We start from the raw sequence: 21,300 nt of genomic DNA, 5'->3' as shown, positions 1-21,300 counted from the left end.
TCACTCCATGGCTTCCACTCAAGTGACCATTTGCACAGTAAGAAAACCAGCTGATGGTGGGCTCACAGCTTGAAAGCATCAGCTGGTGAGAGTATTACCGTATTTTTTGGAGTATAAGATGCACCTTTCCCCCCCCCCCAAAGGGGTGAAAATTTAGGTGCGTCTTATACACCGAATGTAGCCCCGCCCACCCACTGGCCCCCACCCTTTGGCCTCTGCCTCGCAGCAGTTACCTCCTTGCAAGCAAACAGCAAGAAAAAACAGCTGCTTTCAGCTTCAACACAGGCTAATTAGCACAAGTTGATTGGATTGGCCTCCCAACTCTCAGCTGATTTGCTCTCAGCTGTTTAGGTAAATTGCTGGAGCAGATTTTTTTTCCCCTTGTGCTAATCAAGCTATGCTGAAAACGAAAATGAAAGTAAAGCAGGCTGTTTGCTGTTTGCTGCAACGAGGCAAAATTGCTCAGAGGGAGATTTCATTTTCTTCTTTTCTCACCAAAAGGGTAGGTGCGTCTTATACTCCGGTGCGTCTTATATGCTGAAAAATATGGTAAATTGCCTGGCCTTTCCTACCAGATGCCTTTGAATTGTGTCATTCTGTAACTTCTACAATTCCTAGGTAGCATGACCAGGAATTGTCAGATTTATAATCTTGGGATAGGGTTTAGGATTTTTCTAGAAAAGCTAGAGGAGAATCCCCCAAGGCAGAAGCCTGGTGGAGAAGCAGGCGCGGCCAAGGGTAGGAGGCGGAAAGTCCCATTCCGCTTGGGATATCTGGAAGACACCAAGGGAAGGAAGACTTGCATAACGGTTGCCAACTTTTGCCATTCTTTTATCGTTGTTGTTTACATTGTTTTGCAGACATCGTGTTGAATTTTCGCACCACATTTGTCAGCAAATCAGGGCAGGTGGTCTTTGATCCTCATGCTATATTCCTACACTACCTGACCCGCTGGTTTGTGCTGGATCTCTTAGCAGCGTTACCCTTCGACCTTCTCTATGCCTTCAAGGTCAACGTGGTGAGTTGGGCTCAGAACCTCCATGATGAGGCACACACACAGAAGAAGTGTGGACTATTCAAGGCCATTTCATGCAGCCATAAGTATATCTTTGTAGAGAGTCAAGAGTTGCAACTTAGTTGATTTTGGCTTTTCCGCTATTGCTTCCTGAACTTGGTCTTTCCCTCAATATTTCATTTCTGGGTAAAATACTGCTGGTGAATTGTTTCGGCCTCTAAGTTATGGCTCCTGATCTGGAACCTCAGATACTTTAAGGAGAGTTTTCCCTGTTAATAGAGAGAACGCTCTGTGGCTAAGGAAACCTTCCACTGAATTGAGCCTGCTGGAAAAATGCCTGTTCCAGCAGAAGGTCAGACCACTGATGAGGAGAGTGTGAGTGTGGACAGACGGCTGCAGAGAAGGCCTTGGGAAGGCTTGCGGCCTGTTCAGTTCTGCATTAGTGGCGATGACTCTTCGTTCATGACTGCAACTAAGTCTGGTTATTTCCAGCTTGTTGGCGATTGTGCAGGGCTTGGATCAGTTCTGGGATCCAAAGCACCCTATAGAGCTCTTTGCCCAGGTAGTTGCAACTCAGAAATGTTGGGAAGGGACCAAGGAGCATGCTTGGGTCTGAAGTTCATTACAAGCCAGTGTGAAACTTCAGAAACTGAAGTATCAGTTGGATGCATTTTAAGCTTACTACCCAAATGACTATAAATAATTTGGTTAGCAGGTTAAAAGAAGGAAGACATTTCTGTTTTTTTCTTCTTTTGCTGGTGTGGTATTCCAGAGATGTTTAAAATTAAATTGAATTCAAGAGAGCGGTATTCCTTCAAAGCAACCCTGGTACCCTTTGGCTAGGGGCCAGGGGTGCTATTTAGCAGGTTCTGACATGTTCTGGAGTACCCGGTAGCGGAAATTTTGAGTAATTCGGAGAACCGGCAAATACCACCTCTGGCTGGCCCCAGAGTGGGGTGGGAATGGAGATTTTGCAATATCCTTTCCCCAGGAGCGGGGAAGGAATGGGGATTTTGCAGTATCCTTCCCTTGGAGTGGGGTGGGAATGGAAATTTTGCAGTATCCTTCCCTTAGAGTGGGGTGGGAATGGAGATTTTGCAGTATCCTTCCCCTGGAGTGGGGTGGGAATGGAGATTTTGCAGTATCCTTCCCTTGGAGTGGGGTGGGAATGGAGATTTTGCAGTAACCTTCCCCTGGAGTGGGGTGGGAATGCAGATTTTGCAGTATCCTTCCCCTGCCACGCCCACCAAGCCATGTCCACAGAACCAGTAGTAAAAAAAAAAAAAATGAATTCCACCACGGCTAGGGGCCTTGGTGACGTTGCCATGTTTCTTCCCTTCTGCCATCACAACATTCCCCCTCGACCCCAGAGGGTGCTGTGTAGGCATATCTGGTCTTTTCTTTTCCCCCAGTACTTTGGGGCACACCTGCTGAAGACGGTGAGGCTCTTGCGGTTACTACGGCTGCTGCCCAACCTGGATCGGTACTCCCAGTACAGCGCCGTGGTGCTCACCCTGCTCATGACCGTCTTTGCCCTCCTGGCTCACTGGGTTGCCTGCGTCTGGTACTTCATCGGCCAGCGGGAAGTTGAGAGCAGCCCCTCCCAGGTGCCCGGGATAGGTGCGTGCCAGGGCCTAACTTCCTTGGTGTGGTACTCAGAGGGGGGCAACTGAGGGGGGGGGGAGTATTTTCTTCTTCCAGATTAGAATTGGAGCTCCCCAGACCGCTGCATGTTGCAACTCAGGGGAAGCTGCACTGTTAAGGCCAAGTAGAAGCAGAAAGGCATGTATGAATGGCTGTGGCCACCTCCAGTCAAGGGCAGAAGTAATCCGCAGAGTCTCTCTCGTGTTGGGGACCATGAGCTCTTCCATAATTACCGTTCTCCAGCAGACTCTAGGGACCGCATGGCGACAAATTAACAAGTAACTGCCGCACTGGCTTTGAGGTAGGGCTGCCAAATCCCTAGGGAAGTGTGGAGAGAGAGAGGCTCAGTGCTCAAGGGTGATATAACTGTTGCAACTTGGTGAAGCAGGGTCCCCCCCCCCTTTTTTTTTTTTTTTTCTTTTTTAAATGAGGATAGCTGGGAGATCTCCAGGCTCTCTGAATTTATCTTTGGTTTAGCGATGGATCTCTTTCCTCCATGCTTTCAAATTATATTCATCCTCTCTCTGATACGGTGCCTTGGCTTTCAACTTGGGATGGAACGAATTCCTGATTCGCCCCATTCCCTTCGGGCACCCTGGGTGAAATGACAGGAACTGACATCCAACACATCCAGATGGCACTTCATTGGGGAATGCTGTTTTAATCCTTCATAAATGCTGCCTCTGGCTCACCATCTCCCATAGAAAAGCGAGAGAAAGAAAGCGACCGATGTTGGGAGAATGAGCTGCAGAGAGATTGGGATAAATTTCACCTTGGGTTTGGGGCCTGTATAGAGAGCTTCCCTTCGTCTTCTGGCTTTTCAAATTCTCTGGGGTTTGTGAGAACTGGAATGGGGAAGGAGTCCTGAGGAGCTCCTGAGACCTCACAGTCCCACTTCCATTGATCTCTGAAAGGAATTAGGTTTGAGGATACTTCTATTCTCTAGCTCAGGGCTCTCCAATCTTGGCAACTTTTAAGACTTTTAAGAATTCAACTCCCAGAATTCCCATAGCTGGCTAAGGAACTCTGGGAGTTGAAGTCCACAAGTCTTAAAGTTGCCAAGGTTGGAGACCCCTGAGCTATCTCACTTTTAACCACTGCAGGATTTACTGATCTGGGGCAATTCTTCTATTCTGAGGCTTCATGGAAACACACAATGATTAGAGATTGGGATAAATTCAGAGATACTGTACCTGGATCAGTGTCTTAGTCAGTGACAGTGAACATCTTTGGGCTCAGCTTGTCAAAAATTCAGAAAATGCCTAACTTGACTCTGCTGCTGTGTCACACATACATACACACAAAGAAAAGGAAAAGAATCTCTCTCCCCCCCATCCCCCACCCTTCATCTCTAGGCCATCCTGAACAGTGGCACTTGGCAGCAGCAGGGATGAGCCTGGGCCTGAAGTCAAGGTCTGGACCTCAACTTCAATCCTAGCACCACCGCTGCTATAAAAAAAGCCACCCTATGTGAGCCTTGGGTAATGGCACAATTGCCTCGAGGCTCCGAAAATTATGTGAGAATGGGATGTGCTTTCAAGAATAATTGTTGTTGGGTATGGGTGAACATTGGCATCAGGGGTGGGTTCTACTTACGTTTACTACTGGTTCGCAATGGGGCCGCGTACACGTGCTTGTTTTGCTCGTGTGTGCACACTCTTCTGCGCATGCGCAGAAGCTTCTGTGCATGTGCAGAAGCGTTCTGATGATGTCAGGGTCGGTGGGTGGAGCCTCCCGCTGGTTTTACTACCAGTTCTATACAACCGGTGCGAACCGGAGGCAACCCACCACTGGTTGGTGTGTCACCCAAAATGTCATGGCATGTCACCCTTGACACATGTGTTGGCCATCACTGGTCTAAGTGGAACATTATGCTGACTACATTTATTTTCAACATTGCATACAGCTGCTTGGCTAGATCTCTGAGACCCTCTCTATAGCATAAATGGCTGCAAGAGAGAAGCCTTAGCAAATGCCCTATATCAGGGCTGTCAAACTTGCGGGCTGCAGGCCGGATGCATCACACGCTCGCCACACCCACACCCAGTTTAGTGAAGGGGAAAAAAGTCCCAATATATCACGTGATAACGCCATGACGATGTGAGTTTGACACACCCATGTGAACATTCATTTAGATGCCAGTGAGTATAACTGGCTTCAATGTGCAGTGACAGGGGACAAATAGTGCCACCTTGCTTAAGCATGGATTCCAGGTGGGAGCAGTTTGCATGAAGAAAGCTTATGATGTGTACAGCCATTTTAAATTGTGTCCCATGGAACCCCAGGGTCTTGTAAGAACCTGGTGTGTTCTGTGAGAGGTGAAGATTAAAAATAGTTCACTCAGATTCAGCTATTTTTCTATCAACAAGAGCTTTACCACTTGGTCAGAGATTCCAAGAACTAATTAATTAATTTTTTTGTGAGCCAAGAGGTTCCATAATTGGGAGGGAAATTGAAAACCACTGATCTATAGAAGGGTGGGTGATCATTAACTTAGAAAATGTGTGCCCTCAGTGAAAGACATTATATTTATAGAGGGATATGACACATCCACAGAAGCTATCGTTAAAGCCAGCCAGAAAAAAACTGTGATCATCTAAAACAGAGGTATCAAACTCAAGGTCCGCAGGCCGAATCCAGCCTGTGGTGTGTAGATCTGGCCCACCGGGTGGCCCTGGAAACAGGCCGCAGTGCCTCTGCCAGCAAAAACGGAGCTCAGGAGGGTCACGTACGGCCCTCGTGAGCTTCGTTTTTGCTGGCAGAGGGTTGCAGAAGACCGTTGCAACTGGAAATGGAAGTCAGGAGCCCGTTTTCGCTGGCAGAGCGCTCAAGGCCCCACACGAGTGATATCGAGCTGGCCACGCCCACCCTAGCCACACACCCACCCGAGGTCAAACACAACCCTGATGCAGCCATCAATGAAATCGAGTTTGACACCCCTGATCTAAAAGTTGTTGGGCTCTGATTCCCATCCATCCCAGGCAGTATGACCAGTGGGAAAGATGCCAAGAATTATGGTTCAACAATTCCTGGAAGGCTAATAGGTTGTGTACCCCATTTCTTTTAGTACAGTAGTGTTAAAATAGATTCAAATGAAACCTCATAGAACACGACATATCAGATACTTCAGACAAGCAGTAGAGGAAGGCAATTGCCTGCATGTCCTGGTTGTCCAAAGCTGTCTGATGGACCAATGTTGGAACTTCTATCTTCTGGCCTACAAGGCTTTACTATTTAGGTTCTTCTGCAGGACACTGGATCAGAACAGGCTGTGTGTGCAGCTGGCATCTTTTTGGAAAAGAAATCCCATCTATAAGGGTGAGGGAATAGTATTCAGGAGAAGGAGCTTAACTGGGTTTTCATCTAGCTTCGCTTCCTTCTTCCCCATCCTTGCAGGTTGGCTGCAGGAGCTGGCTCGACGCCTGGAGACTCCCTATTACCTGGCTCAGAGGAACAGCAGTGGTGAAGAAGAACCTGCCAACCAAACTACTTCCTCCCTGAATGGCACAACTTGGGAACTCTTAGGGGGACCCTCCTTGCGCAGTGCTTATATTACCTCTCTATACTTTGCCCTCAGCAGCCTGACCAGTGTGGGCTTTGGCAACGTATCGGCAAACACCGACTCAGAGAAGATTTTCTCCATCTGCACCATGCTGGTGGGGGGTGAGTTGGGCTCTGCCCCTGGGTGGGATATCAAGAAGGAGAACCAGCAAGACCTCCACAGCATCTTCCCTCCCCCTCCTCCTCTCAGCTTCTAACTCAGGTTCTTGGGCAATCTAGTTCTCATGACAACGGGCCAAGCACCTTCTATTATTGTGAGTTTTATTTTGGTACATCGCCAACTACCAGCAAGGTGGTTCTTACATCCTTAGCCTCCTTCCAATGGTAAGAAAAGAAAACCAGATGGCCGATCTCGGTTCTTCTCAGATTGTGGAACACATTAGTGGTGGGAAATGAAAGCTGCCTTTTTTAAATTTAGACCTAACTTGTAACGGTTAGACTAAGGAAATCAAGAAGAAAGAAGAGCCAAGGGGTGGGTAGGCGCACCGAATACCTCTTGTTCATATGCTCTGTGGCTAATCTTCAGCAAGGTTTACTGAAAGGGGAAAAACGATGACTTGTAAACGTAAGGAGAGGCCTGCTTCCCTGCCCATTCATTGGTTGCAATGAAAGTACCACCTGGAATTCTTCTTCGGATTCAGTTTTTGTGCTGCTTCTTCCACCTGGATATTCTCTGGATGTTCCCCAGATTCTCAGCTCCCGAGATTCTTGGCTGCCATGTTGTAGGTCCAAGACAGCTAGAGATAGCAAGATTGGGAAAGATTAGTTTGTTAGTTTGTGATTTAATTGCAGAATAGTGGGATTACAGCCACAACTACAGTTATGGGGCAAGGGTCTGTATGTTAGAGAACAGGCTTTTTTAGGATAGTGGGTTTTTTTGGAGAAAGAGGCAGAAACATAATAAATAATAAACTGACCACTCAAATAAGCAATTTCATCTTAGGCTAGGACATGCAGAAACATGTCCATAGAATGAGATAATAAAAGTTATGAATTGGATGACGGGTAATCCTCGATTTACAACTATTCATTTAGCAACCGTTCGAAGTTACAACAGGAGTGGGGGCAAAAAATAACTGATGACCCGTCCTTGCACTCACGACTGTAGCAACATACTCATGGTCACATGATCAAAATCTGGCACAGTTGGTGACTGGTATGTATGATGACAGTTGCAGCGTCCCGGAGTTGTGTAATCACCATTTGCGATGTTTCCAGCTAGCTTCTGACAAACAAAGTTAATGAGGGAAGTTGGATTTACTTAACGAGAACATGAGTCACTTAACTACAGCAGTAATTTGCCCAAAAAAAAAAAAAAAAAAGGTTTTGTAAAATTGGGCTTAGCAATGGAAATTCTGGTCCTGATTATGACTGTAAGTTAAGGACTATCTGTCCTGTGTCATGTAGATGAAGAAGAACCTATTTGAAATACTCCCTTCTAGAAAAAAAAAAAAAAAAAAAAAAGAACCACCTTGCCAGATAGAAAACTATCATCAGAAGGGGCAGGCCAGGTCAGAGGACCTCTCCCTTGGCCAGAGGTGGGTTTCAGCAGGTTCTGACCAGTTCTGGAGAACCGGTAGCGGAAATTTTGAGTAGTTCGAAGAACCGGTAGTAAAAATTCTGACTAGCCCCGCCAGCATCTATTCTCTGCCTCCCGAGTCCCAGCTGATTGGGAGGAAATGGGGATTTTGCAGTAACTTTCCCCTGGAGTGGGGTGGGAATGGAGATTTTACAGTATCCTTCCCCTGGAATGGGGTGGGAATGGAGATTTTACAGTATCCTTCCCCTGCCATGCCCACCAAGCCACATCCACTAAGCCACACCACACTCACCAAACCACACCCACAGAACGAGTAGTAAAAAAATTTTGAAACCCACCACTGCCCTTGGCTGTTTTTTTTTTTATAAACATGTTTAAAACTATTCATATAAAGTGAATATCCCAAAACTTGATCTGCTTCTTGAATCTGTATTAACAGTCTGTTCCGTTCTAGCTCAGTTATTGCTCCATTGTTCTCCTACCTAGATAAAGTTTATGTCCAAAACTTTTAGTCCCAACATTTTCTTCATTCTTTTCAATTTGGTCATGAAGTTTGTCCTGTTCCTCCCTATTTGGAGGCATCATTGGCATTACTGGCCCCACAAAACCAGGCGGTGCTTCTGGTGCTCACCACCTCCTTGGCCGTCTCAGCCAGACTAGCCTCGGTCTGTTTTCTTTCTCCTCCATCCCCAGCACTGATGCACGCTGTTGTCTTCGGCAACGTAACGGCCATCATTCAACGCATGTATGCTCGGCGCTTCCTCTATCACAGCCGTACACGTGACCTGCGCGACTACATCCGTATCCATCGGATCCCTCCACCGTTGAAGCAGCGCATGCTGGAATACTTCCAAGCCACCTGGAGTGCCAGCAATGGGATTGATACGCGGGAGGTGAGATCCAACCCTGGTGAGGGCAAGACCTGGGCAGGAAAAGTGGACAAGGCAGAGCAGGGGTCTCCAACCTTGGCAACTTCAAGACCTGTGGACTTCAACTCCCAGAATTCCTCAGCCAGCTTGGCTGGCTGAGGAATTCTGGGAGTTGAAGTCCACAGGTCTTAAAGTTGCCAAGGTTGGAGACCCCTTAGGTAGCGGATTCTACCCAGCGCTACCTGACTCTTCTGAGAGAGCAGCTGGGGAGGAACTAGATGGCCTGCTTGATGCATTGGATTACAATTCCCATCATTCCTAGCTAAGCAAAGCTGATAGGTATGCTAGTATGTGACCAGAGTTGTAGCCCAATGCATTTGGGGCATGCCCAGAGCAGAGCAAAGTTGAGTGGCCGAGGGGCGGGTTTCAAAACCCGTTGCTACTGGTTCGCTTGTGGGTGGGTGGAGCCTCCTGCTGCCGCCGCTACTGGTTCGCCTGACCCGGGGCGAATAGGTAGCAACCCACCACTGGAGTGGCCACATTGTGTGCAACATGCCTTCCAAATAGGAAGTGTAGAGTTTCAACCATTCTGTCAAAGCTATTGATTATGTGCTATATAAATCACAGGAGAGCTCTAGGCCAATTTCTTTCTCCCCACCCATCTTGCCCTTAAGCAGACTTCCCAGAATTATTGTGAAGGTCAATAGCTGGTCAGTGGCTGGGAAATTACCTTGAAGTTCTTGGAGGAAGAGCAAAGGGAAAGATCAGGAGGTTGACAAATGAGCCACATTGTCTTAGCTGTGGAATTGAAAGAGACAGGTAGCTCAGTCAGTAGGAGAAAGGAAGCAGAACAGGAAAGCAGAGTATTAATAGTACAGACCAGGGGTGAAATCCAGCAGGTTCTGACAGGTTCTGGAGAACCAGTAACGGAAATTTTGAGTAGTTCAGAAAACCAGCACATACCACCTCTGGCTGGCCCCAGAGTGGGGTGGGAATGGAGATTTTGCAATATCCTTCCCCCAGGAGTGGGGAGGGAATGGGGATTTTGCAGTATCCTTCCCCTGCAATGCCCACCAAGCCATGCCCACCAAGCCACACCACGCCCACCAAGCAGTGGTGGGTTCCTCCCAGTTCAGCCCGGTTCAGCTGAGCCAGTAGCAGTGACGATATGACATCACCAAACCGGTTCTTTTTGTTTGGGAGCTGGGCCCTCTCGCCCCCCCGCGTTATTCTTACCTTTTATTTGGCCCCACCCCCAATCTATTGCTGCCTCCCGAGTCCCAGCTAATCGGCTAGAAGGAAAAAAACTGTTTAAACTCTTGCTGCGGGGCTTCAAAGGGCCGCCCTACAGCTGATCAGTGTTAAAAGGCAGTGTAGTGGTAGATCGGTGTCTCTGAAAACAAATGAGTAGAACGGTACCTTCAAAAATGAATGAGTAGACCGGTCCCTCCAAAAACAAACGGGTAGACTGGAGCCTCCAAAAACAAATGAGTAGACCAGTACAGCTCTGCAAGCAGTTAAAAGCCTGGTACACCAGTACCTCTGCTAAATCCTAAAGAATTGTCACATGACCATCAAGCCATGCCCACAAAATAAGCCACGCCCACAGAACCGGTAGTAAAAAAATTTAGAACCCACCCCTGCCACCAAGCCACGCCCACAGAACCGGTAGTAAAAAAAAATTGGATTTCACCACTGGTACAGACTGTTAACAAAGGTGGGTGCTCCTCTTCCATTTCACTGAAATTGGTCTTGGCCTGTACACAATTGCCTTAACTGCAACCTTCTGGTCTCTATTCCTCACTCTGTTGTTATGTAGGTAGTCCTCGATTTAACAACCGTTCATTTAGCGAAAGTTCAAAATTACAACACAGGAAAAAAAGCGATTTACAACCAAGCTTTGCACTTAACAACCATGGTCACATGATCCCCATGGTCACATGACCAAAATTCGGTCAATTGGCAACCAGCATGTATTTACGAAGTTTGCACCATCCCAGAATCGCGATTTGCAACTGTCCCAGAAGACTTCCCACAAGCAAAACCAGGGGGAAAGCTGGATTTGCTTAACAACCATATGATTCACTTAACAACTGCAATGGTTTACTTAATGGCCAAAAAAGCTCAGAAAATCAGGTGCAAGTCACTTACCAGCAGAAATGCTGGTCCCAATTGTGGTTATAAGTCAAGGACTTATAGAGCCTTGGTAGTACAGTGGTCTAAGGCACCCTGTTATTAAGCTGGTTATTAAGACCAGCTGCCTGCAATTACTGCAGGTTCGAATCTCGCCAAGGCTCAAGGTTGACTCAGCCTTCCATCCTTTCTAAGGTAGGTAAATTGAGGACCCAGTTGTGGGGGCAATAAGCTGACTTTGTATAAATATACAAAAGGATGAAAGCTATTGCTGAACACATTGTAAGCCGCCCTGAGTCTCCGGAGAAGGGCGGCATAAAAATCACATTTAAAAAAAAAAAGGGACTATCTGTATTTTCATGAATGGAATCAGCCCATCAGAACTGGGGCTTGGGGTGGGGAGGACCCATGGAGAACAAAACCTGACTTAGCTTCAGGTAAGCAAAGACATTCTGTCTAGCCATCTCAGGGATATGTGATCACTAAACAGTAAATGGTGGAACAATGAAAATATTGTATAGAAACAGCTGGGCAAATGATTGAAATAAAGCAATGCTTCCCTCTGAAAGCTTGGCCCATATGTTTCTATAGTGTTTCTGTTGGACTGGCTAATGGATAAGCTGACCTGAGCAATGGATGATTTTTCAGCCTCCCCTCTAGGTGATGAGAATTTGTTCTTGTTATAATAAAAATTAGAAGCCAAATTCTATTGCTAACCAAATTGACATTCCTTTGGGCGCTGGATTCGCTGCCCAAAGCCAATTCTACACTTCTAGGTGCCAGCTAAAACATTTACGTCCTTCTAGCTGTTCAAGGTGGAATGAAACAGCAACTTCATTTTACATCAGTATTTCACTTTTCCTCCACAAAGCTCAGAAATATTTCTAGAAATTTATTTTTATTTTTTTAATTTGATTTATATGCTGCCCTTCTCCGGAGACTCGGGGCGGCTTACAGTGCGTTAAGCAATAGCCTTCATACTTTTGTATATTTATACAAAGTCAGCTTATTGCCCTCACAAACTGGGTCCTCATTTCACCTACCTTTGAAAGGATGGAAGGCTGAGTCAACCTTGAGCCTGGCAAGATTCGAACTTACTAATTGCAGACAGCTGGAGTTAAATTACAATGCATTAGTCTGCTGAGCTATCCAGGCTTTTATCTTTTGGAGACAATGACAGACCTTAAAATGACAGGGGGAGTTTGATACAGCCTACTCCAGCTCTCGCCACCGAAGCTTCCGTTCACCAAAAATACCTAGTAGCCTTTTAAAACATGACCATCAGCCAGTAAAGCCTTTCTTGGAGTCGAGTTCTAGAGGCTATGAAATTTTGGAGTCAAGAGTGGTAGTGTAAATTGGGGGCATTAGAAATTATGGAAGATGACCATCCTGTTTGAGAAGCCCCTTTGCTAGTTATCTTGAGGGCAGCTCCTTCAACCTTATATCCAATCAATTCTTTTTTCTAGCATTGAATAATCTCACAGAATCATAGGGCTGGAAGGGACTTTGGAGATCTTCTAGTCCAACCCCCAGGAGTCCTTATACCAGCCCGGACAAAGGCAGCCTCCCCGGTCTCCCAAGGAAAGAGAGGCCTTCTAACCCTGGTGCTGTGTCTTCCTTCTCACCAGTTGCTCCATAGCCTCCCGGATGAGCTGCGTGCCGATATTGCCCTGCACCTTCACAAGGAACTGCTCCAGCTGCCCCTCTTTGAGGGGGCAAGCCGGGGCTGCCGGCGTTCCCTTTCACTCAGTGTCCGGACTTCTTTCTGCACGCCGGGGGAATACCTGATCCGGCAGGGAGATGCGCTCCAGGCTCTGTATCTCATCTGCTCGGGCTCCATGGAAGTGTTGAAAGATGGAACCGTGCTTGCCATCCTAGGTAATGCCTGCTTCCCCTTTGGTCCTTGTTCATTCCCCTTCCCATGTTGTAAGTCTGGGAGACTGGGAAGTTTCAAAAAGTTGGCTGGACTTGAAAACTGCTGCAGCCTCAAGCTGGTTGAACACAACACGGTGTCCCCACATCTTGGTGTGCCCAGAGTAATAAACCATATCCCAACTTAACAGCCTGTTTTTCATAGCAGTTAAAACAATGGCAATTCCCATGACACAACGAACCAGGAATTATCCAAACCCATTTAACCTAGACTTGAAATATGGTGTGTGAATCCAGGTCAGTGGTGGGTTCCTCCCGGTTCGACCGAGCCGGTAGCGGTGACAATATGACGTCACCAAACGGTTCTCCCCCCCGCCCACCCCCCCACGTTATTCTTACCTTTTATTTGGTCCCACCCCCAATCTATTGCTGCCTCCTGAGTCCCAACTGATGACTAGAGGGAAAAAAACTGTTTAAACTCTTGCCGCGGGGCTTCAAAGGGCCGTCCTACAGCTGATCAGTGTTAAAAGCAAACAAATGAGTTGGGTCGTAAGTGCGAGGACTCATCGTAAGTGCGAGGACCTTCCAGAAATGACTCTGACCAGCTAGCCACGCCCACCTAGTCACATGACCTCCAAGCCACACCCACAAAATAAGCCACGCCCACAGAACCAGTAGTAAAAAAATTTAGGACCCACCCCTGATCCAGGTGTAATGGGAGAAGTTCTAAACGCTCACGTCCTGAAGATTTGCAGAGAGAAAAAGGTTACTATATCCCAGAATAAGATGGGAATAAAGGCCTGAACTTTCATTTTGGCATGCTGTTTCCCATCCACCCCCCATGCAATAAGACTTGAAACGTTTTTGCCTTTGATTACTGCTTTTTTAAATGAACTCTTTGCAAGTGCTCTGCTCTGTTTTCTTTTTCTATCCCATCCTGCTCATCCCAATGCTGCTTTCAATTTGGGGTTTTCAGTGAGCCTCTTTTCAGAACAAGAGTCTGAAAGGGCTTCCATTTTGTTCCACTTGATGAAGGATTCACCTTTTCCTTGCAGGGAAGGGAGACCTGATTGGTTGCCACATCTCATCCAAGGAACCGGGGGTCCAGGCCAATGCAGACGTGCGGGGCCTCACCTATTGCGACCTGCAGTGCCTGAGCTTGTCTGGCCTGCTGGCTAGTCTGGAGCTCTACCCAGAATTTGCCAGCAAATTCCGCCGTGAACTTCCTTGTGAACTCAGCTACAACCTGGGTGGAGGCAGTGTGTTCCAGGTGAGCGGAGCAGGGTGATAGAGAAGTCTTTGTTATTATTGGATAACAACTGTCATTGCCACATTCTGGGTGCAGTAGTGATTCATTCAGTTATTGTGCCAGGGCTCTGGGAGGTAAATCCAATTGCAAATTATTATTTATCATATAGCACACCCACATCACATTTCAATAAAAAACACAAAGAGATGAAAATACAAAATATAAAATGTTATAAACATGTCTGGATTACAGATAAAATTGTTTGCTTCATTTGTCACAGCCAGGAAATCGGCAAAGTCTCCATTATAGAGTGCTCTATTTTGGCACTCTAATACTATATGTTGTATATCCAATCCAATTACAAAATGCAATCTGGGAGAAAAAGACAAATAAAAAAAAAGTTGGTTTACTTGAAATTAATAAAAGACGGTAATATATAAAAGACTGTAACCACTGAGCCACGGTGGGGCAGGCTACTTCTGCCTGCCTGCTGGCTGCCTGCAATTTGGTAGTTCAACTCTCACCAGGCTCAAGGTTGACTCAGCCTTCCATCCTTTTGAAGTGGATAAAATGAGGACCCAGATTGTTGGGGACAATAGGCTGACTCTGTAAGCCAGTTAGAGAGGGCTGTAAAGCACTGTGAAGCGGTATATAAGTCTAAGTGCTATTGCTATATATACCTGCACAGAGCCAACAGAACCCACAAAGGCCAAAGGAAAGCTAGAGGAGAATAACTATCTGTAGCATGCTTTTCTTGGGCTTCCAACTTACCATTAGAAAGAAAGGAGGCTATACAGCTGCGTAGGTCTTCAGTATATCCTCCAGAGTCACTCAAGGTCAATAAGAAAATTTGGGGTAAATCTACTGACCAATCCAAAATCTTATGTAGCTAGACTTGGGAAAACTGGTGATAAAACTGGGCTTCTATGCCTTTCCAGCTACTTCAATGCATTAGTTTGAATTGTATCCCACCTTAGTTCAGAAAACTTTGACAGTCATGAATAGCTTGCACAGGACATCTCGCTGAGGCGGCTAATTCCTAATATCCATATGAATGATTCCAGATTTGAACCAGCCCTTAGACAAAAAAAAAATCATGTGGATTCTGAACTGTTACCGGATACGGCCCGCTGAAGCCATTAATCCAGCCCGCGTGGGACTACGAGGCTGCCCCGCCCACATAACCCCACCTACCCACTAGCCCCCCTGCCTTCTGGAGGCCAAAAACAGGACATGCAGAGGCTTCGGGATGCCAAAAACGGGCCAGTTTTTGGCCTCCTTGGCCTCCAGAGAGGGAGGGAGGCATACACACATACACATATACACACAAACAGAAGTCCCTCACACACACACCCCAAGGCAGTCACATCCCTTCACTAACCACCTTTCCACCCCCAGGAGCATAACAAATTAAAGTTTAATTTGTCTGCATTGTTTAATGGACTGCTAAATTGGCCACACCTACCTGGTCACATGACCAGCCAGCCGGTCCGCGCCCGCCCCCCCCAACAGTCTGAGGAACCATAAATTGGCCCTCTGTTCAAAAAGTTTGAGGGCCCCTGTCTTACAGCAATCGTTTCTTTAAAAAATCCCCAAGATTGGGGAGGGGGGCGGAAGGATCTGGAAATGAGACTCATTTACCAATGAGAGGGAGAATCCAATGGGAGGAATATAGTTTACACATTTGGATAGTCCTTTTCCAATTCTAGAGAGAAAGGCAGCTGTAATGGGAAAGGCAAGGGTTCCTTCACTGTCTCCTTGCACCACAGGCAGCGTCGCCATCTCCAAGCAGCCAGGAACCTGCCACTTTGCTTTCGGTAGTGAAGGACGCAGAGATTTCATTTCCTCCACGCCGCAGAATGCCCTGCCTGCCTACACAGATAGAGGATGAACCCGCCAGCCCCTTGCTCCCCAAGTCCTCGGGCGGCCACAGCCACCTGCCCTCACGGTCAGGAATGCCACGCCACGTGACCTCCGAAACATCCTCACGTCCCACAGCATTGCGGCTGCACAGCGTGCCCTGCAGCGGTCCCCCAGATCTCAGCCCCAGGTAAGGGTAACAGGATGGAAAGGAGGTGCAGGCCAGCTTTGGGAATGGGGACCCAACTACAAGGCCCCATCGAAATGCCTTTCCCCATGTTGAGTGTCAGAGGTTACTGTTGAAGCACAGTATGTCAATGAGGACTCAATCAACCAGGCCAAAAGTATCTTTAAAAAGTTAAAATCAAATTGGCAACTGGACCAAAGTTTGTGAATCCGAGACGTTTCGTTACTCATCCAAGTAACTTCTTCATTTGGTGTGGCAAGATTTGGTATATTCCTTTTTTTTTAAATAATTTTTTATTAAAACAGTTTGTCTTCAAAAACAACACAAAAAACAATCACACACATATAAAAACAAAACATGTAAAGACATAACGTATTGAACATTACATAACATTACTGGTAATTTTACAGCATTTCATATCGATTTATGTATTTTGCTTTTGTAGTACTCTATTCTGTCATTTCTATTTACTACTCAATAGTAGCATAATCGCATTACTCCAACATATATATATACACATTATAATATTCATTGTTCTTATCTACACACTTATATTTGTTTATATTTACATCTCTTTATTTAATGTTGTTCAGTTACTTTAAGTTTCATCAATAGTAAGTTAAACATTTCTTGTTCTGATTTCTATTTTTGAGCCAACTGTACATTTTATTCCATATTTCATAATATTCTGAATCCTCTCTCTCTTTCAACTCCATAGTCATTTTATCCATCTCTGCACATTCTAGAATTTTCCTAATTACTGTTTCATCTGAGGGTACAATTTTTTGTTTCCAATTTTTTGTGAATGTGATTCTTGCTGCGGTAAGTATGTGCAATATAATGTATTGAAGGTTTTTGTTCATTTTCGGGTCCAGTATTCCTAATAAAAATAATTCAGGTTTCAAATCTATTTTTTGCTTTGTAATTTCTTCCAACCATTTTTGAATTTGACACCAATACTTCCTTGTGATGGGGCATGCCCACATGTGGTAGAATGTTCCGGATTTATGGTTGCATCTCCAACAATTGAGTGATAAATTGGGATACATCTTGGCCAATCTCACTGGTGGCAAATGCCACCTATAAAACATTTTATAGAGGTTTCCTTTGTAGGCAACTGCTGTTGTGAGTTTGTAGTTCCTTTCCCATAGTTTGTCCCACTGTTCTAATTCTATGCTGTGATCGAAATTCCTTCCCCAACTAATCATAGTTTCTTTTAAAACTTCCTCCTCCATTTTATATCTTAGTAGAAATTTATATAATTTTGTAATCATTTTTCCTTCTGTTCCTAATAAAATTTTATCCAACTCCAATTGTTTTTCATATATGCCAAATTGTTTTTGATCCTTTTTAGTCTTGTTTTGACAGTCGTGTTTTCAATGTTTGCATTGATTTTAATTCTTTCTCATATAAAATTTCTGAATATCTTACCATTTTACTGAGGTCTATTGTGTTCGGGTGTGTCATTGCCTCCATTGTCGATAGCCAATTTGGGATTTTCATATAGTGGTGTTTTTTAATCTTTAAATTTTTAATCAAGATTTGGTATATTCCAACGACATTCTGACTCTCTGCCTAACTAAATTTTGTCTTTTGACTGGGATGAGTAACAAAACATGTCAAGATTAACTAACTTTGATCCAGTTGCCATGACTTTAATCTTTTTTAGATGCTGAAGCACAGGTATGCAAGTTTCTCCCCGTGCCTCTCTTTCCTGAAATGCTTACTGATTTTCTCCCTCTTCTTCTCTAAAAGAGTTGTAGATGGAATTGAGGATGGGTCCAGTTCAGACAAACCTATTTTCAATTTCCGCCTTGGCCCATCAGGACCAGATTACAGCAGCCCTTCACCTGGTACAGGTAATATTCTGCATTATGTGGGGAAGGGGTCACGAAGGGGTTGATCAGAAACAAGAGCACTTGGAGGCTGAATTTGTGGCCTTCATCAGCTCGGTCCCTTTTCCCTCTTCCAGATAGCGGCCTGCTCACTATCCCTCCTGAGTTATCTGGCGCGGACACCATTGAGAAACTGCGCCAAGCGGTAAGGCTTTTCTTAACTCAAAAGAGTCAGTTTGTACCTTTGATAGCATTGCTTTACCACACTTGACATCTAATAAGTTAAAGACATGTGTCTGCCTGCCATGAGCAGCCTGCTTTAAAATAACAGGCTTGTACAGAGACAGCCTTACGGACTTCAACTTCCAGAATTCTGGGAATTGAAGTCCACGGGTCTTAAAGTTACCAAGGTTAGACAACCCTGCTTTAGAAAGAGGTTTACGTTGAGCTTCCTTGATTTTTGTTCCGGAGGGAAGCAGACTACATATGTGCAGGCTATCCTTGGAAATCCAAAACACTAGTCTAGAAAATATTCTCTACAGAGAATAGTATATTTAAATGATCTTCTGAAAACACAAACTCATGATTTGCCTTGAGTACCAAAGGAAAGGTACTAGGCTCTTTGGGTGCAACTGACCGAGTAATCTTACTTGTATAATTTATCTCGTACCTATTTTCATGTAGTCCAGTTAGCTTAAATAAAAACTATGATATTCATCCTCTTTGAAAACCTGAAACCAGATTTTTAAATGTAATAAGTATCCCAAACCCCTCCCCTCACGACTTGACAAAATGGCTTGTTTGCTATTTTCCTAATTTCTAAGCATGAAGGCGATCTGGCCTTTGGAGCTAGAGTATTCCTGAATGACAAGGTCATAATAGAAAAAAAACTTGCTTCCAAGTCCTCCCTTCCCTTCAGGCATCGCTCCCTGAGCTGATTGTGGGGTAGGCCTGTTGTACGTGGACACAAGGCAACCTTGTAGAGAAACATGGGCTCAACTCTTACAAAGCTTAATTGGTCAAAAACAGCACTTTGGTTTATACTCGGAAAATTAGTGGCAACCAATGCACTTCTGCCACATGCTAGTAGAGAGGGCCTGGCTTCTGGGAAGCCTTCAAAGACAGCTCCAAGCTGGGCAAGTGTCCCTGCTGCTGATCGAGCAGAAAGTCATGTATCAGAAGCCACAAATTGCAGATCTATCCCAAAGGTGCTTTTTCAAAAGGCCACTGGACTTTCTTTGTTCTTCCTTGAAGATTTCTTTGTTCTTCCCTGAAGATGTATTGCTCCTCATCCACGAAGCTTCTTCTGAACTGAAGAGGAAAACTATCTTCAAGGAAAAACAGAGTGTCCAGTGGCCTTTTGAAAAAAAAGCACTTTTGGGACAGTCATGACCTGGATGACTGAGAATCTCCAGAGACAATTGCAGATCTGCTTTCCATCGCTAGTCAGATTAAGGGTGATCACAAAACCTCATGGCTTCTGAACAAAAAGCAACTCTCTTGCTTGGAATTACTTTTGAATTAATCTACCACATCTAGGAGGGAGGGAGGGGTGTATAATTGTTATGATACCTCAATCCAAACCAACCTGCAGTTTCATGTAGGTGTTAAACGATTTTGGGAAAGGACTGAGTCCTACATCACATAGAAAGCCTATAAACTCTAACTGCTCTCCCCACCCCCCACCCCCGCCATTATCAGACTGGAACCCCAGGATCAAGCCCAAAAGTGCTTCCCATTCCCAACCCCTGCAAATCCCAGCTTGGTTCCAATAAAAGCATCTTCAGCCAAAACCATCCAGGACAGTTTCAGGCCCCCTTTGAAGCCTGACTGAAAGGGATGCTTTCACCCAGCATTCTTTGTAGAAGCAGCAGTCCTACCATCTTCTCCAATGCTTTCCCCAATTAGGGAAACCTAGATAGGACTCTCATCTGAGCGAACAAGAGCTTTTATTTTCTCTTCTGCCATATCATAGCTCAAAGTGTTTGAAGAGTGTGTGTTCATCCTATCAATATCGTTCTGGGTGGGGGGAAAAAAAAGAATCCCCCCCACTCCCATCCAAAATCAAACCGTTCAATGGCCAAAAATGGGAGTGAGAAAAATATACACATTCCTCCTTTTCTTCCCAACTGGTTTCCGGAGTTTCCAGAAACCAACTGACCTACTGCCAAAAGTTACCTCACCCCTAGGAAAGATTTTATGCAATGCAGTAGTTACGAAGCGATTTTGTAAGCAGGGAGGGCTCCGGTCTAAGAAGAAAGACAAGCCAATGACCTCATTTCCCTTGCCTCATTTCCCAGGTGGCTGAGCTCTCCGGGCAAGTTCAGCAAATGCGGGAAGGCCTGTACTCTCTGCGCCAGGCTGTCCAGCTCTTCCTTCTCTCCCAGACATCAGCCCAGCAGCAAGTCGACCCTTCTGCCTGTGGGTCTTTCCCCCATCCAGATGCTCCTACAACGCCTCTGCTGAGCCCCCTCCGGGTTGACACAGGACTTTCACCAGCTTTCTGCTCCCACAGTCCACCGCCAGCACCATGCCCTAACGGAGCCTGTGGCAAAGTTCAGTGGATGTGGGCCCCTCCAGCTGGGCAAAGCTCACCCTGGCCTGGCACATTTTGGACCCTGGGACGCCGAGCAAGGGATTCTGAGGCGGGAGTGCTTTCACCCTCTGGTCATGGCCCCAAGGACCAAGGGAACAACACTCCAATGCCAAACCTGAGCCAAAGAGAGAGCTCTCTGCCCCAAGCTTGCTCCGCCACAGATCCAGCGTACCATAGAAGCTCTCCCGAAACCAAACCTTCTAGGACTCAAGACTGTGATTCCTCCAGCCTTGAGATGGTGCTGATTGGTGCTGGGGATGATGGTTCTACCTCCAGTGGGCCCTGCTGGATAGAGGAAGAAGGGACGGGGATATGAGTGTGCTGAGCACAACTGATTACACAAAGATCAGGCACTGGGATTTTTTCTGTCCTGGGAATATCAAGGATTAGCCCTTGTCTTATGGAACCGGATGCTCTCCCACGTTAGGGGACAGAGAACACAACAGAGAAAGGTTACAATCAGCTCTTCCAAGGTTGAGAGAGAGTTGCAATTGTTGTCACGATGGAGATAGAAGAAAAAGACAGCAAACACCACAAAACACGATGGAACAGTAAGGCCCCTTTTGCCTCGGCAAAAGCAGAAAACTGCAAGCTGCTGTAAGAGTTTCTACTATCAAAAGCCAAAACCTGGGCCATCTGAGTGGTTATATGGGCTAGGGAATACATCCATGCGTCACAGCTTGAAATATGCAAACGTACCCATATTTGTACAAGATTCAATTTTCGATACTCTTCCTTCAGGCAGCTGGATTGTTAGGCATTACTGTGGGGATAGCGAGTGGACTTGGAGTGGAAACTCCCTCTGAGCATGTAATTTTTTGAATGGGAAGGCAGGTCCAAGACTTTGCCCAGCCCTGTGTAAGCGTGATGCTGGGCACCCTTTTTATAAAATAAAAAGTATGTTTTGAACGCTGACTGTTTAATTTATGAACTGCTGTT

The 21,300-nt window shown here is 45.8% G+C and overlaps 1 protein-coding gene across 1 annotated transcript in view; it reads left to right on the top strand.

Annotated features, from left to right (window-relative positions):
* KCNH3 (potassium voltage-gated channel subfamily H member 3) overlaps positions 1-21,270 on the top strand; it is an 88,366-nt gene extending 67,096 nt beyond the window's left edge. Inside the window, exons 6-15 of the mRNA XM_034412545.3 lie at positions 861-1,018; positions 2,428-2,635; positions 6,056-6,322; positions 8,454-8,653; positions 12,391-12,640; positions 13,690-13,904; positions 15,653-15,933; positions 17,686-17,789; positions 17,903-17,970; positions 20,066-21,270. Coding sequence (XP_034268436.2) covers positions 861-1,018; positions 2,428-2,635; positions 6,056-6,322; positions 8,454-8,653; positions 12,391-12,640; positions 13,690-13,904; positions 15,653-15,933; positions 17,686-17,789; positions 17,903-17,970; positions 20,066-20,677 — 2,363 coding nt within the window. The 3' untranslated portion in view covers positions 20,678-21,270. The remainder of the gene's footprint in view (positions 1-860; positions 1,019-2,427; positions 2,636-6,055; positions 6,323-8,453; positions 8,654-12,390; positions 12,641-13,689; positions 13,905-15,652; positions 15,934-17,685; positions 17,790-17,902; positions 17,971-20,065) is intronic.
* The last annotated feature ends 30 nt before the right edge of the window (positions 21,271-21,300 follow it).

This window comes from Pantherophis guttatus, chromosome 2, assembly GCF_059756535.1.
Source record: "Pantherophis guttatus breed Tessera chromosome 2, ASM5975653v1, whole genome shotgun sequence".
NCBI lineage: Eukaryota > Metazoa > Chordata > Lepidosauria > Squamata > Colubridae > Pantherophis > Pantherophis guttatus.
The sequence above is the reverse complement of the archived record's forward strand: the minus strand, read 5'-3'. Positions and strand labels throughout refer to the sequence as shown.